The 16638-nt window shown below is 40.0% G+C and overlaps 1 protein-coding gene across 2 annotated transcripts in view; it reads left to right on the top strand.

The window, feature by feature from the left end:
• The window catches only part of SLC6A15 (solute carrier family 6 member 15), a 65466-nt gene that overhangs the window by 36338 nt on the left and 12490 nt on the right, over positions 1 to 16638 (top strand). For both annotated transcript variants that reach the window (XM_019514813.1, XM_019514812.1), the window contains 6 exons: positions 1794 to 1951; positions 3112 to 3238; positions 6053 to 6234; positions 11494 to 11604; positions 14828 to 15069; positions 15168 to 15360. In XM_019514813.1, coding sequence (XP_019370358.1) covers positions 1794 to 1951; positions 3112 to 3238; positions 6053 to 6234; positions 11494 to 11604; positions 14828 to 15069; positions 15168 to 15360 — 1013 coding nt within the window. The remainder of the gene's footprint in view (positions 1 to 1793; positions 1952 to 3111; positions 3239 to 6052; positions 6235 to 11493; positions 11605 to 14827; positions 15070 to 15167; positions 15361 to 16638) is intronic.

Here is a 16638-nt window from a genome sequence, read left to right as displayed (position 1 = left end):
AACTTGAGACCATTGCTCCTTGTTCTGTCATCTGCTATCACTGAAACAGTCTAATCCATCCTCTTTCGAACCCCACTTCAGGTAGCTGAAGGCTGGTATTACATTCCCTCTCAGTATTTTCTTCTCTAGACTAAATAAGCCCAGTTGCCTCAGCCTTTCCTCAGAAGTCATGTCCCAGCCCTATCACTATTTTTGTAGCCCTCCACTGGACTCTCTCCAGTTTGTCCACATCCTTTCTGTAGTGGGGGCCACAAAACTGAACATAGTATTCCAGGTATGGCCTCACCAGTGCTGAATAGAGGGAAACAATCACTTTCCCTTGCTCTGCTGACAACACTTCTACCAATGCAGCAAATATGCTGTTAGCCTTCTTAGCAACAAGGTCACACTGTTGGCTGATATTCAGCTTTTTGTCCACTGTAACCCGCGGGTCCTTTTCTGCAGAGCTGCTGCCTAGCCAGCCAGCCCCTACCCTGTACTGGTACATGGGATTGTTCCATCTTAAATGAAGGACTTTGAACTTGTCTGTGTTGAACCTCATGAGATTTCTTTTGGCCCAGTCCACCAATTGGTCTAGGTCACTCTGAATCCTAGCCCTACCCACCAGCATATCTACTATTCCCCACAGCTTGGCATCAGCTGCAAACTTGCTGATGGTGCACTGTATGCCATCTGCCAGGTTGTTGATGAAGGCGTTGAAGAAAACCGGCCCCAGGACCAACTCCGGGGCACTTTGCTTGATACCAGTGGCCAACTAGACATCAAGCCATTGATTACTACTCTCTGGGCCTGATGCTACAGCCAGCTTTCTATCCACCTTACAGTCCATTAATCCAGCCCCATACTTCCTTAACTGCCTGGGAGAATGTTGTGGGAGACTGTATTAAAAACCTTGCTAAAATCAAGGTACATCCATTTGTTCCCTGCATCCACAGAGTCAGTCATCTCATCATAGAAGGCAATCAGGTTGATTAGGTAAGACTTGCCTTGGTGAATCCATGCTGACTCTTCCTAATCACCTTCTTCTCCTGCAAGTGGTTAGAAATGGATTCCTCCACCATCTGCTCCATGAGTTTTCCAGGGACTGAGGTGAGGCTGACAGGTAGCTGTAGTTCCTGGATCCTCCTTTTTCCCTTTCTTAAATATAGAAAAGTATGTTTTCCCTTTTCCAGTTATCTAGGACCTCTCCTAATAGCCATGAGTTTTCAAAGATGATGGCCAGTGGCTCTGTAATCACATCAGCCAACTCCCTCAATACCCTCGGGTACATTCTATCTGGCCATGTGGACTTGTACATGTCCAGCTTTTCTAAGTTGTCCCTAAACTGTTCTTTCAGCACTGAGGGCTGCTAACTTCCTCCCCAAACTGTGCTGCCCAGTGCAGTAGTCTGGGAGCTGACTGTGCCTGTGACAACTGAGATGAAAAAGGTGTTGCGTACTTCAGCCTTTTCTGTGTCCTCTGACATTAGGTTGCCTTCCTCTTTTCTTTTCTTTTCTTTTCTTTTCTTTTCTTTTCTTTTCTGCCTTTCTCTAAATCATTAAGCTGTTTGCTGTTTGTTGTGTCTAAGGGAAAAATATTTCTGATTGGAAGTTCCTGCCAATACATAGACAACCCATTTATAGCTAGAGAACACTTTTAAAATATGGCATTATTTGGTTTCCTAAATTTTCAAATATTATCTTGACCATATACAAAAATTAAAACCTGAATGGTATCCTTGGCTTTAAAAACCTTCTGCTGACTTGGAATGCTCTTTCTTATCCTCATAATGATGTTGGCTTTTGTTTCCATAGGAGCATATCTTGTGCCATATTTAATATTGCTGCTGATAATAGGGATTCCACTGTTTTTTCTGGAACTTTCTGTGGGCCAGCGAATCCGACGAGGGAGCATTGGTGTGTGGAATTATATCAGCCCCAAGCTTGGTGGAATTGGATTTGCAAGCTGTGTAGTAAGTTCTTAACATAACTTGTCTCTTATTCTCCATAGCTTTAAAGTGAAACACATTAGGGTAGTTGTTCTCGACCTTGGTAGAATCAAGGCACCCCTTGGAAAATGCCAGCTCTTAGTTTTTGCTGATTTATTGACTACAGAAAAAATAATAGAACAATTCTTCTATTGCAAAGAACATAGATAGAATGTTTTTGACTCTATGGGCATGTCTACCTGAGACCCGTTAATGTGCATTAATCTAATTTAATATGCATTACGGGCACGTGTCTATATGTGCACACCCTTAATGCGCATTAAAAATGGTGAAATTAGGCTAATCGTGCCTAAATTTGACACCTGAAAATATAGGTATCAAATCTAGTTGCGATTAGTTAAAGCATATTAATGCACATGTAGACACAACCTGGCACTACCTTTAGTGCCGGGTCTGCCCAGTAAGTAGGGGCACGTGGCAGGGCTGCAGAGAGCTAGCACTAACTTTAGTGCCAAGTGCATTAACTTTAGTGGTAAGTCCCTGCATGTGCAGACACCTGCCAAAAAATCACTTAGTATACATTAGCTTAATGCACATTAAATGTAGTCACACTTAAATGCATGTGTAGACATGCATTATGGATTCTTTTTTGAAATCTCGGGTTTATCTTGTGAATCACGTTTGCATACCTAACAGTGCTAATATTGAAGAGCATGCTGTGGCACCCTGGTTGACAATCACTGTGTTTAAGACTTCTGTTCAGTTTAAACAAAAGGCAAATAATTAGTCTTAGTTACAAACCTTTTAACTCCCAGTCTAATATACAAATATTTATGTTAATGCTCAGAATGATATGAATGTGTTAAACCAATTGAAGTATATTCTGAAATTCTTTTGAAGCTTGGGTGCTAGGGAGCAACACATGGATAGAATTAACCTTCTAGGAGGAAGAGTCTTCAAAATATTGCAATGTATGTATGTTAAATATTCTAACTGTTCTGTTTTATTTTTAGATATAGTAAAAAGGCCAAGTTATGAATCCTTTAGGCAGTGTTCAGTGAGACAAAGGTTACTTTCACTTTAGTGGAAGTTTTGCGGAATAGTATAGTGTTTACCTTAGCATCTTTAATTGAATGTAAATAAGAAATGATTTAAGTAAGCTTGTTCTATGCCTCTTTTTACAGGTATGTTTCTTTGTGGCCCTCTACTATAATGTCATCATTGGATGGAGTTTGTTTTACTTTTCCCAGTCTTTTCAGCATCCGTTACCATGGGATCAGTGTCCCTTGGTGAAAAACGCTTCTCATACCTGTAAGTTTTAAATGTATTCATGTTTATACAAAAACATTTGGAGCTTGGTCCAGAGTTTTAGAAGTCAACTACAGTCTTATCATTGACAGGCATAAACTTTGGATTAGGTTCTTTCCTGGGATATTTTCAATCAAAACAATCTCTTTTTTAAACCTGCTTTTCTTAAAACTAATACTTATAACTAATGTAACTGAAAAAAAGTTGAGGAAAAGATATGTTTTCTTAGTTTTCCAGTTTGTTTTCGGTACCTCAGTGCAGTGTATTTAGTCAGTTTCCCTCTTTTTGCTATATAGTGGCTCAGTCAGTCAGTTTATGTTTACGCTTTTCACATAGTAGCAGGGGAGAGAAAACACATTTAGAACTAATATTATTGTCAGGACTCCAAAAAGCTGTAGTACCAAAAGCTGTCTCATTAAAAATAAATGACCATATTTACTCAAATCCATAACAAGGTTTCTTCCCCCGTATTCAACATGTGGGAAAAGCCCCTCATCTTGGATTCAAGTACAAGGTGGAGGGTCAGGTGGCTTCTATAGCCCAAACCCTGAACCGGGCTTCTCCTCATCAGCTGAATCCCTACTGCCTTCTTCCCCACCATTGCTACCTCTGCCCTGAGGTGCACTGACTTCTCTTTCCCGTAGGCTTGCCCCTGATGCCTCTGCCCTGAGACACCCTGCTCTCCTGCCACGCCCCCCACCTCACACTTGCTTCCTTGCTCTCTCACTGCCACTATCACTTACACTTATTTGTGGCTCTGACTCCAGCTCCAGTCCAATCCCCTGCCTGGGGCCAGGGCTGGAGCTGCCACCATTGCAACTGCTGCTTCCTTGTTAGGTGGGGGCCCCCAAGTCCTCTGGTCTGGAGCGGGTCGGGTGCCAGAGCCCTGGCTGAGGGTATGTGGTGGAGGAGCGGGTGGGAGGGGGTGGCCGGGATGGTCAGGCAGAGGGGTGGGGGGCAAATGGGAGGGGACCACAGTGTGGAGGAGTGCAAGCACCGGGGAGGCACATGCAATGGTGGGGTGGTGCAGATGGGTTGCGGGGGGCTGGTGCCAGAGGCTGCAACAACATGGGGAGGGGCAGGCAGCAGGAAGGTCAAGTAGTTAGGGAGCCAGTTTGTAAGCCTGCTGCTTTCCTTCCAACTGCTTGCCCCCTGATGCTGCTTTCCCTGTTGCAGCATTGTAGGGGGGTGATTTTAGGACTACCTCCCAATGATTAGATTCTGTACATGGAAATTATAAATTATAATTTATATAAATTTGAAGTCATCTTAGATTCAGGTAGATACAGTAGTTTTTAAACCCATAAGGCAAATATGACTTCAGTATGTTTACTAAAAGCAAACTAAATTTCTCTAAGAAAAATATACAGAAATTGTAATGGCATAGCAATGTAAAATTCATATGATGACTAATTGAATAATGACAATAACTTGTAAACAAAGTTGAAAGCTAAACAATAATTATTGTCATATTTTGATATTGATTTTTATGTTTATTTTGGCTGCAAGAACAGATGGAAGAACAACTTTTCTATATTTAGCATCATATGAAAAAAAAGAACTTCATTGTGGTTACAGCAATATGTTTACAAGAATATCATAGTTATAAGATTTTCCATTAAAGATTTCAAGGTCTTGTTTATTAAAATACCCTAAGATAAACACATTAGGCAGTGAAAATCTCCAAAGGATCAGTGAATGACTTGTGTATCAAACAATATTATGTTTGCTTCATAAATCAAAAGGAACAGCAAATTATATATCAGTTTGGAATCCTCAGAAGATAATCCCATCCTGTCATGACACTGAGGGACAGCTAAGTAGTCCTTATCTTCAAGATTTGATTATCTTACAATGTCTACACTTTGCATTGCCTTCATCTTCAGAGTGTACTGCATTTTTATTTGTTTAATGGGGGTAACTAGCATAATTTATGTAGTTCTGTAAGGTCTTTGCCTGTTTTACTTGCATTTTCAACTCTTGGAGGCAAAGCTTAAGCCAATATAAATTGTCATATTTCCCTTCAGTCAGCAACCTGCTGAAGATCCACTCCTTTTACAATAATCTTTAAAATAAATCTCTTTTCTTCCCTTCGTAAACTATTCTGATTCAGCACCTATATTAGAAACTGTATGAGTTCAAACAAGTCAGTTATGTAAGTGTAAGTTTATTTAATAACTTGTAGTAGCATGGCAGCCTTATGGTTATGTTGTGGCATATACAGTGCTATAATATACATAACCCCTTCAGTTGAATGTTACTGCTCAGGGCCCTGTTTTCAAGTGCCTGAGCACTTTTGCACAATTAAAATGTTATGTTAATCTTTGTGTGCTAAACTACCTGTGTGAGTATATACGATCTGCAACTGTTATTGAAGCATCCATGTTTGAAATCTGGCTGCACCATATTTATTCCAAAAATAAATCACACGCATTTTGCAGTAACTTTCCAGTAAATTACTATATGGCAAAAACATAGTTTAAGGGTTAAGTGCAACTTGAACTTCAGTACACAACATGTTTTGGTAGCGCATAAGTTTCTGCACAGAAATTAACGTCATTCAAAAGATAAAGGGTTTATTTGGTAGGCTTCGAAGTGCCATCTCTGAAGGTCTCAAACTGTGATGTTTTTGTATTAGGAGTACCTTACAGATTTTTGTGTGCATATATAGTCTTTCTGTAAAATGATGGTACCATAGTAGCAAAATATGTAAGTAATGTAACTAATGTAAGTACTAAGATGGCTTTGGTATGTGATTAAGAGTATTTCCTACCCAGAATCCAATGACCATTAATGATTTGTTTACTTTCTTCCCAGTTATAGAGCCTGAATGTGAAAAAAGTTCTGCTACTACCTATTATTGGTACAGAGAAGCACTGAATATTTCCAGCTCACTCTCAGAGGGTGGGGGGTTAAACTGGAAAATGACTATTTGTTTGCTGGCTGCCTGGGTTATGGTGTGTCTTGCAATGATAAAAGGGATACAGTCTTCAGGCAAAGTAAGTATATACTTTAAAGCATAGTTGAAATAGGTTTGGTCTTATGGTTCCTTATTGTTTTGCTCCCTTTGAACCCCATTCATAATAGTGTGATTTGTAATCACTTTTGTCATGAGGGCTGAATACAGCTCCTTTTGGAAGCCTATGCTGAAAACCTTTTTTTGATTAGATATCTGCTTTAGCTTCTACTTATCACTTCCTTATAAAGTGAGCCAATTTTGCTACTGAATTAATTAGACACAACTGCATTGACTTTAATGATTTCCCCCCATTTATACCAGCAATGAATTTGACATGGTCTGAGAAAATATGGACAGTATTCTAACACTGATATGGGTCTTCACATGTGGAGTGCTAGAAAAAAGTGATTTTTTTCATAATGGATTAGATTAAAATTCAAGACAGTTTACAGCATCGTAATAAAATGGTACATTCCTGGAAAGATGGATAAAATCCCAAAACAGCTAATAAGCAAAAGTTTTAAAAGTACCATTTTCAGAAATGGCTTAGGTCAGATTTTTACATCTTCTGAAGTTGGCCGTGAAGATGTCTTTAGGTAGCTAAAGATTCAAGATCCATGCATGTGTAGATGGATTCAAAACATCAGGCATTTCTAGACATGCTCTGGGAAGCAGTTGGGGAGCACTTTAATTAGCAGAGCTCTAAGAGCTGTACTAAGTAAAAACACCTGGAATATGTCATGTGTGTCAGCATCCTCACACAGAAAAATGGTGGTGACGTGCTCTGAACTAAACCTTGTCAAAGAAGCTTTAGCTTAAAGCACTTTGCCATCATTTTTCAGCATAGGGACGCTGATACATGTGCCACTGGAGTCTGCTGGAGCGCAGTAATTATCATCCTTCAGCAGACTGAAGTCTGTTTTGATGTGTTATAATTGCAGAACATCTGAGCAGCCTCCTTGCATGCATATGGGAGCTCATCTAGGGTCTGTATCCAGTAAAAGACTATTTCCTAAATTGGGACTTAAGCAAAATTTAGCCTCCTAATCCAAAATTACAGTCCTGAAAACAGTTGCTTAGCTGCTATATAATTTTGGAGATACCAGGTCTAGCAATTTGAAATTCAGGATCCTCAAGTGCCTCATTTTGTACATCAGCATACACCAACAACTACCCAACTCTTTCAGGGCTGAGTAGCTCAGCACCTAGTGTACAGTAAAGCCAACCAGACAGGCAGAAATTAGAGACATTCCTCTGTACATTTCTGTCCTTCCTCTTCCTTATTTTCTAGGTGTGTTTTCATGGAGCAAACCTAATACACACTAGCAGGACTGAGATCATGCTCCATTCACGATGTTGAAGTAGGACAACCATTCAGAAAATAATTCAAATTACTTTAAGCCAGATGGAGAGTAAAAACACAAGGAGCACCATTTTTCTGGATCTTAATAAATTAATGTTTTACATTAAATAATCACTATATAAAATATAGAAATAGTCTTCAGAGTGGGGCCTGGAACCCAGGTCTTACTTTCTCAGGACACGTCCTGTTGAATATGCTTCAAAGGAATGCTTCATCTTGAATTCTTGCCCTACCTCATGCTGTTGCTCTCTCTTTTTCTGCCCAAGTGGATCTAGAACTCTTGCATGCTTCCTGGATGAGGCATTTAAACATCAAAGAACAGAATATCAGAGATATCCCTGTCCTTAGCATTTCTGCTGTCTAGATAGCTGCAGGTCCTTGCTCAATGTGATAGATATTTCGAATCCCATTTTAAAGCACCTCTCTGATGAACTGTACAGGGAGTCTCTGTAAAGGATCTACTTTACAGAGGTTTCTTGACTTCATACCTACCATACAGGAAGTGCTTTATTGGATCTAGCCATAGGTAACTTAAGTCATTTATAAATCAGATTTGAATTAGTACCTATATACTTCTGAAAATGCTGTAGGGTTTTATCAGAACATACCTTTAAAAAATTTCCATTAGTTTATTGGTTAGGGCATGTGCTCAAGAGGTAAGAAATCTGGGTTAGGTCTCCCCACCCTTAAGAAGATTTGAACAGCCATCGACTTTCGAAGGCCCACTTCTCTAAACACCAGGTTATGGCTTATGTCAAGGCTTAAGGCATCTTTCATCCCTTGTGTGCAGCTGTGGGTGAAAGAACAAGTAGAACACATGAAGATGAAGAAAGAGTAGGTTTGATTAGGAGCTTAGTGAACTGTGCTGTTCCCCTGCGAGAGAGGAGACCCTGGGTTCTGGCTTTGACTTCTAATGATGTTTATCTAACTCTGCAATGCAAAATGAATAAGCAGCCCATGGAACAAACAAGACGAGTATGAATTTCTAGCTCAGTTTGGGAGATACCCAGCTGGGAGGTGGGACTCCTGGTCTCTGCTCTCAGTACTAATCATCCATTTTATGCAAAATGCATAAACAGTACCGGCAGCTGGGACTGTTTGCATACTCTGTCCTTCAGGCTTTTCCTCCAATAATTCCTCATCCTAACTGAATCTATAAAGATTGTATTTAATATGAGTGCAAGTACTAATCAAATAATTTCTTCTTATAACTTCCCTTGCTAGGGGGAATTGTACTAAGTCATATTGGGAGCATCTACATGAGATGTTTAACTTCACATTGGCGTAGTTTAGTTTGAGGTAAGCATGTACGTCTACACATGCACATGCTTACTTCGCATTAAACCTCCTAAATACCAACTATATTTGTTACCTGCAAATACAAGTAGTAAATTTACTTGGCATTAATAACGGCACTGCATCACTCATGTAGACACCTGACTGGGAGCAAAATCCACCAGGGGGAGGGAGTTAACTCCCTGCTCCCAGGAGCTGCCTGCTGCTGGGAGGCTCCACCACAGGAACCCATGTGAGGACTATGTCCCCCTGCCCTGGCAGCGGGGAGCTCCAAGCCTCCTGCTCCCAAATTGCAATCCAGGGGTGGGGGCTGGAAGATCCTTATCTCCCAGCCCCCACTCCACCATCATGATCAGGGAATAGGGGGCTTGGAGATAAGCAACTTCCAGCAGTGGTCGGTGTTGGGAACTCCCTGCTAGTGGGGGCTGGGGAGCTTGTTCCCTGCCCAGCTCCATGAGCATGGAGCTGGGGGGAGATCAGGCTGGAGAGCTTATTACCCACCCCAGCTCTATAAGCACAGAGCTAGTGGGGGAAAAAACTCCCCAGCCTGTTCCCCCACCCAGCTCTGTGGCCACAGAGCTGGGCAAGGAACAGGCTTTTCAGCCCCTGCCCTGTGTGGTCGGGTGGGGACAATGTCCCCCTGCCCTGCTTGCAGCCCCCACTTCCTGATCGTAATTGCGGAGTGGGGGCTGGCAACAAGGATTGTGCAGCCAGGGGCTGGGAGCTGCCAGCATGGGAACAGTTCCCAGCCAGCTCCAGGCTGCGTAGGGAAGCACATGTAGCCTGGAGGTGGTTGGGGATGATCCTGTTTCAGGCAGTCTCCAGCCAGCTTCGGGCTGCATATGCAGACTTCCCCTCAGAACTCAGGGCTGGCCAGGAGCTGTCCCAGTCAGGGGTAAGTCCTAGCCCCATTCTCTGATTGAGTGATTGAGGCCTGGGGGTTGGAAAGAGCTTCAGGGGTGAGGTAGATCCCAGCCCCCTTCTCTGCTAGCTGCTCCACCAATGGATTAGGGCTGGGATCTGCCCCTCCCCTGAAGCTCTTTCCAAGTTCCATGCCCTTGATCTGGGAGCCAGGGCCAGGAATTTCCTGCTGCTGGGGCAGGAGGACATTGTCCCCATCCCAGCAGCAGACAGCCCCCTGGGTTCAGGAGATAGCTGTCTCCTGGCCTAATGCTTCCTGCCAGCCCCTGGGCTAGCACTCAAGTGGAGCCTGGACCTCCTCCTGATGGTGGCAGGGGCCCATTGCAGGGCTGTAGAGAACTGGGAGCAAATTTGTTCTCTAACCTCCACATGTGTAAACACCTACCCAAAAACCCTTACTCTGCAGTATCTTACTGCACAGTAAATCTAGGCTGCAATAAATGCATATATACACATGCCTACTGTTATGTTATATTATAAAATATGCAACCATTTTTATGGTACTCCAGATAAAAAATAATTTTGATATGTTGTTGTTGACAGTCAAACTCTCCCCAAGTATTGTTTTAGATAAGAATGGTTTGTGATGGAATGTTAGAACAGATTAGGGGAAATTGCTACACTCCCCTTTAACATATGTCAATTTGAGAAACAATTTAATGTATCTAGCTTGGGCACAATATAACTATACCGAGCTTTTCCAGATCTAGTCAATTTACTGGCCCTTTGAAGAAAAAGATGAGAAAAAGAAGATGGTATTTCATAAAAGGTAGCATTTTCAGATGAGATTAAATAAACTGACAGTGCCTCAAGGAGACAGTTTTCACAGTGAGTGGCAAATAAATGTAATGATATCAAATCCTCAGCTGTCTGGGTCCAGACATGGGGAAAATAAGGTGCTCTGGTTCAGAAAATAAGGCAGAATTGTTTCCAAGGGTATCATTTCTCCAGTCTAATGGGTATAGAATTCTAGTGATGGGGACTAGGGAGGTCCTTCTAGAGCTGACTCAGATCCTACAAGTCTTAGTGTATTTACATAGATCACACAATATGCTTGGATCCCCTTCCTTCTTGGCAACACAAAGTATTTGGTGGTATTAGCTGTATACTACATCATATCACACTCCAAAGGGACCATGAGATACAGATCATAACAATGCTGCACTGAACAGCAACTTACTTCACCATGCACTCTGACTAAAATAGAATATGTTGGAAGGGGGGACAGGATAATTAACAGCTGCTATTACTGTCCCTCCCCTTTGAGTCTGACCCACCCATTTAATTTTTGGGAAACTCCAGTGGTGTGTTGATCAACATGCTCACAGAGACATTGGTATCCACACGTATCCTGTTTTATGACTGCTTCTGCAATTTGAGTGTTCATTTCAGCAGTTTTCAGCAGTGTAGGGATATGGCCAGGCACACAGAGCAAAGCAGAAGCAGCAATTTCTGGTTGTGTCTGTGATCATTTGGCTGCTGCCAGCAGCTACTTTATTTGCTCCCCTCACCAAGTCAGTAAGTGCCTAACGTAATTGTCCCTCTTGTCCCCAACTAGTTATATTCTTACAGTTTCTGTGAAAGGACTGTGTGTGAGGGGCTAACAAAAACATAAAATTGCAATCTTTGTCATGTAAATAAAAGAAAGTGTGAAAGAAATGAAATGCGAAGTAGAGGAAGCTACAGGTGTCATTTTAATTTTGTTTTAATATTTTTCAGATCATGTATTTTAGTTCACTTTTTCCTTATGTGGTACTTATGTGCTTTCTAATTAGAGGATTGCTCTTAAATGGTTCGGTGGATGGCATTCGTCACATGTTTACACCTAAGGTATGTGCTTAACTTCTAATCTGTGTGTACTTACAGTTTCAATGGTAAATTGATCATTTATAAAACCTTTGAATAATAAAACATTAGGCTCATCAGCTGTCTTTTAAAGTCTCAGCCTACTTGCATTGTAATAACTTTCAACATTGCTGTTGACTTTAATGACATAGGATCATGTCTTAAGGAGTGAGATACGTCAGATGGAATCCATATAGGCTGATGAGGGTGTTGAACCCGAGTTTCCATGTTCTGGATGAGTGCTCTGACCACCACGCTGTTGTATAAAAGGGGTGTACCACATTCCTTGTCTATGATTTCTTTAGAGAACTTGGCTATGGCCATTCTACAGAGCTCAATCATGTTTGTACCTGTTATGCATGCTCTCAACGTGTCTACTAGATCAGGCCCTTCAGGGTAATTTGGCAGTGGACTGCTTAGTGTGACGATCATCATTGGGTTTAGGTGCAAGCAGACATTGAACCTGTCAGCCCTGCCAAGAGAGCGATAGTGTTGGATATGCACAGAAATGGAACTTTACACGATGAGTAGTAGAGATTTTGATACCTGTGAACTTTTGGCATCTTAGTTATTAGCCAGGGGTCTTGAGGGCCATGTTATTGGCCTCAGTTACACAAATTGCACATAGCTTCCGCTTCAGGTACTTAATCCTTTTATTAATATGGGCCTTGCTGCCTGGTTATTGGGAAAAAAAACAACATAGAAACATCCCTGTCTCATTCAAATTTATTTTGCAGCTGCATTCAGTGAAATTAGGACTGACACAGATACATATTAAATAGAATGTGATAATAAGTATCCAATGAAAAATGACAAGAAGACAACTATCAGATTAAAATGACCGATATCAATAGGGTAAAGTTGCCCATAATAGCAATATTTTTTATAACTTCCATTGTGGTAATGCCAACCGTCCCTAATTGAAGTCTGACCTTGATTTTGGCACTATGCCAACACAGAGTAAGACAGTCCTTGCCTAGAAGTGGCATACAGGCAACATAGACAGAGGATGAAACTAAGAAAGCATTATTTTCCCAATCTTTACAAGGCGGGGAAATCAGAAAAAACAAGCAACTTGCCAGTGTCATACTGAAAGTCTCTACTTGAATCAGGAACTGAACTGATGGCCTCAACAGCAAAACTCTACCCTTATGTATAAAACACTGTTACGACAAATTCGGAGGGAAGCTGTTCACTGCAATCCCCATTTGATTTCTTAGTATTTAGCACATGATGATTTAGACCAAGTTAGGAGTAAGTTACTTACAATATTTTTTTGTATTAAAGCAATTCAGAAATAAAATTGTCTCAATTATTTAGTCTCTAAAAACGATATTTATAATATCTTCTGTTGGTTTCTAGTTGTAAGCCTCTAAAACTGATGTTTTCTGCTACCAAGTAGTTGCTTAAATATGGGAATGATGAATTACATATACTGTGGATATACTTTAAAGACTGGATGTTGGTCTTTGATTTTTGCTCTACTTAAGCACCAACTTGATGTTTAAAAAGGAATAGAAAAACTTCAAAAGAAAAGTACAAATGGGCCTCTTTCAAAATCCACAATTTAGGGAATAGATATGAGAATATGTGGAGAAACAGTTCAACATACTGCACTAAAATTGAATGGAATCTGGCCTAGAGTACCAGACAGCAGAAAAAATTCTAGTGCAAAACACTGGTAGAAGAATACCTATCTAGCTCCATCTAGTGAACAAGAACTAGTATGACTATGATACATATAGATACCCTGGGCACGTCTACACAAGATGCGACTGCACAGTAGCGTTGGCAGGCACTAACTATGATGTGCCACTACTGTGCAATAGTAACAAGCTACTGCGTAGTAGCATCTGAAAAAAAACCATGCGGCGATGGTAACACTGGTTACTGCACAGTCATTTAGTATTTGCTTATGCCACTACTAAATGACTGCCCAGTAGCAATGGTGCAGTCCACCACTTGTGTAGACCTGGTCATTGAGATCTTGAAGGGTGTGTTCAACAGCTGTCTGCATATGCACATTTATAATGTCAATACTGTACATTTTTACAGAAAAGATATTCCCACCTCCATAGTATAAGTCATTTTTTTCAGGACTTCCAGAACTAAGATCAGATTGAGGAGACAGATCACGTTTGGAGGAAATTGTATTTATTCTGAAATGTAATTAAAATAGTATGGGCCATATTTTTGCTCACAGTAAGAAAAAATGATCAATTAATTGTTAATGTTCCTATCTTCATGCTTTTTATTTTTACTTTTTTCCAGGTGACATTTAAAATACAAAGTACCTCATCGTTACATCTTTTAGTATTATATTTAATGGAATAAAATATTAATGGAAGTATGATAGGTTCATTGAGGAAATATATTAAAGTTCACAGTTTACTTCTTTTTGGGTCTACTAACTGGGTAAAATCAAGATGACTGACCTACTTTCCCCTAAAGACACAATTTGAGTGAAATTTGATCACTTGAAGAAGCAGTGTGAATGGGATTTACTATTTGTTTTCAGTTTGGGGCCCAATTTTCCCTTAGATACCCAATCCATTTAAGTCAGTGAGAGGTCTCTGTGTATACATGAGGGCAGTGTTTAACTTGAAAATTCCAAAGTTGAATGCTATAGGGAAATACAAAACTCTAAAGCTCTTAGTTCTGAGACAATACCTTTTATTAAGCCAAGGCAAAATAGCAAATGTTGGAATTTTCAGTTTTGGTCATAGTGTATCCTGTGTATTGAGACTTCACAAGGTAAAATTTCAGTGCACTGAATTGTCACCTGTTTACACGTACTAGAATTCCAAATGACACTTCATTTTTGCTGATGAAAACAGTCTCCAACCTTTACTAATTTGTTTTTAGAAAGGAAGTTTACCATAAAGACATTTTAACAATTAATACACAAATCAATTGATCCACAGTTTAACAGAAAACTTAATACAGCATAGGATAAATTTAGTTGCCAGTTTAGTTATTGTCTGCTTCTGACAGTGTTTTAAGAATACAAATTGGGCAGAACACTATTTCATTTTACATGCCAAACTCAGATGTGTAGATACTCTTCTGGGCACTTAGGCACAATTTTTCCATTTGAGCTTTAGCATCTAGCTGGTGTACATTATCTTCTTGAAGTGTCTTTTGTTTATTTATGCAAAATAAATACGGTATTTTGTAGTTGACATGTATTGTATCTAATTTCAAACAGCTTGAAATAATGCTGGAACCCAAAGTCTGGAGAGAAGCTGCGACTCAGGTGTTCTTTGCCTTAGGGCTTGGATTTGGTGGAGTCATTGCCTTTTCAAGCTACAACAAGAGAGACAACAACTGCCATTTTGATGCTGTTCTGGTGTCCTTCATCAATTTTTTCACTTCTGTGCTGGCAACTTTGGTGGTGTTTGCTGTTTTGGGCTTCAAAGCAAATATCATAAATGAGAAATGTATTACCGAGTATGAATATTCATTTACTTCTTAAATTATTATACATTTCACTTAGAAATTCACAAATATTTTCTGTTTCACTATCTTTATTTCATTGTGTTTTACAGAAATTCAGAAAAAATTTTAAAACTTTTGAAAATAGGCAATCTTAGCCAGGATATTATTCCACATCATATCAATTTTTCAAGCATCACAGCAGAAGATTACAATTTAGTATATGACATTATTCAGAAAGTTAAAGAAGAAGAATTTCCTGCTCTTGGTCTGAAATCCTGTCAGATTGAAGATGAACTTGACAAGGTTAGAATAATATTTGAGTCTGCAATGCAGGATTTATGAATGGATGAGTATTTTGTTAGCCACCTCTCTTCCTATGAAGTTAAAAAAGCCCAGTCCCACCAAAAAAACCCAAACCATGGTATTATATACCTAGAAGTGGTTTTATTTTCTGAAGAGCCCCACATGAAATATGTAAAAATATGATACAAAAGTAATAGGGCCCATGGGATTAGGACTCTATGTTTCTGCATTGACCAGGTACAGACATTACGCTTTTACTGGTGTAAGTGATCAGAAAGTGGTCTATACCCATAACAGAACAGGAGATTGGCACATGAAATTGATCAATACCCATAACAGAACAGAAGTTCAACATACTGGTTAAAAATGGCAGAACCCACTTTAAGATTTGCCCCCTGCCACCAAAGGGCAAAGGTGTAGTCTGCTTGCTACTGATCTAAACTGTGCCACTTACATAAAATGGTATAATTTAGATCAATTCTGCCCTGGGTTTTTTAAGTGTCTGTACCTAGCCTGAGTTACAGTAAGCTGTGGTCAAACTCTAGTGATCCTGAGAACATAAAACATTATGGAATTCATTTTCAGGTCTGCTGAGTTTCCATAAAAATTAAATGGATGATGTGCAGATTCAGCACTTTAAAAATATCAGACCTTTTAATTGTAAGACATTATTTTTTAAACATATATGTGGCTTCATAGGGATGTATATCACTTCACAGACAACATGATATCTTTCTTACTTATCAGGTGATTATCCTTACTTACTGGATCATTATTCTGTACCAGCTTTAAAATCTTTCTAGTAAGCCTGATAAATATTTCTCTTTTCCATTGCGGACTGGAATTTTATATACTGTTACATCCCCAAATCAGTTATTCCTTAGAAGCACCTAAATCATGCCCAAGATTTTTAAAATTTAAAACAAATAAAGGCTTTATAATAGTCAAGCTGGAAATCAAGCCCTGCATTTATAAACTGGGGAATGTAGTACCTGATGATATTTTATGAAGTAAACACTGGTTAATTCACCTATGAGATAATTTGACACTATTGTTTGCCATCTATGGCTGGATCCAGACATGCAGGCATGTGTGGTTTGTGGTGCTGCAAACCTTTTTGCAGTGCCACAAACTGCATGAGTTGCATATCAACCAGTGCTCAGCACGGATAATTTGCAGTACTGAGGCAACTTTTGCTACCATGATTTCCCAGTAACAAAAAAAAAAAACCTGGAAAAAAAGCAGGAGCGCACAGTGCCTCAAGACGGGGGAGCAAGC

Source organism: Gavialis gangeticus, unplaced genomic scaffold, assembly GCF_001723915.1.
Source record: "Gavialis gangeticus isolate Ggan-Ray unplaced genomic scaffold, GavGan_comp1, whole genome shotgun sequence".
In the NCBI taxonomy this organism is placed as follows: Eukaryota; Metazoa; Chordata; order Crocodylia; family Gavialidae; genus Gavialis; species Gavialis gangeticus.
The sequence above is the reverse complement of the archived record's forward strand: the minus strand, read 5'-3'. Positions and strand labels throughout refer to the sequence as shown.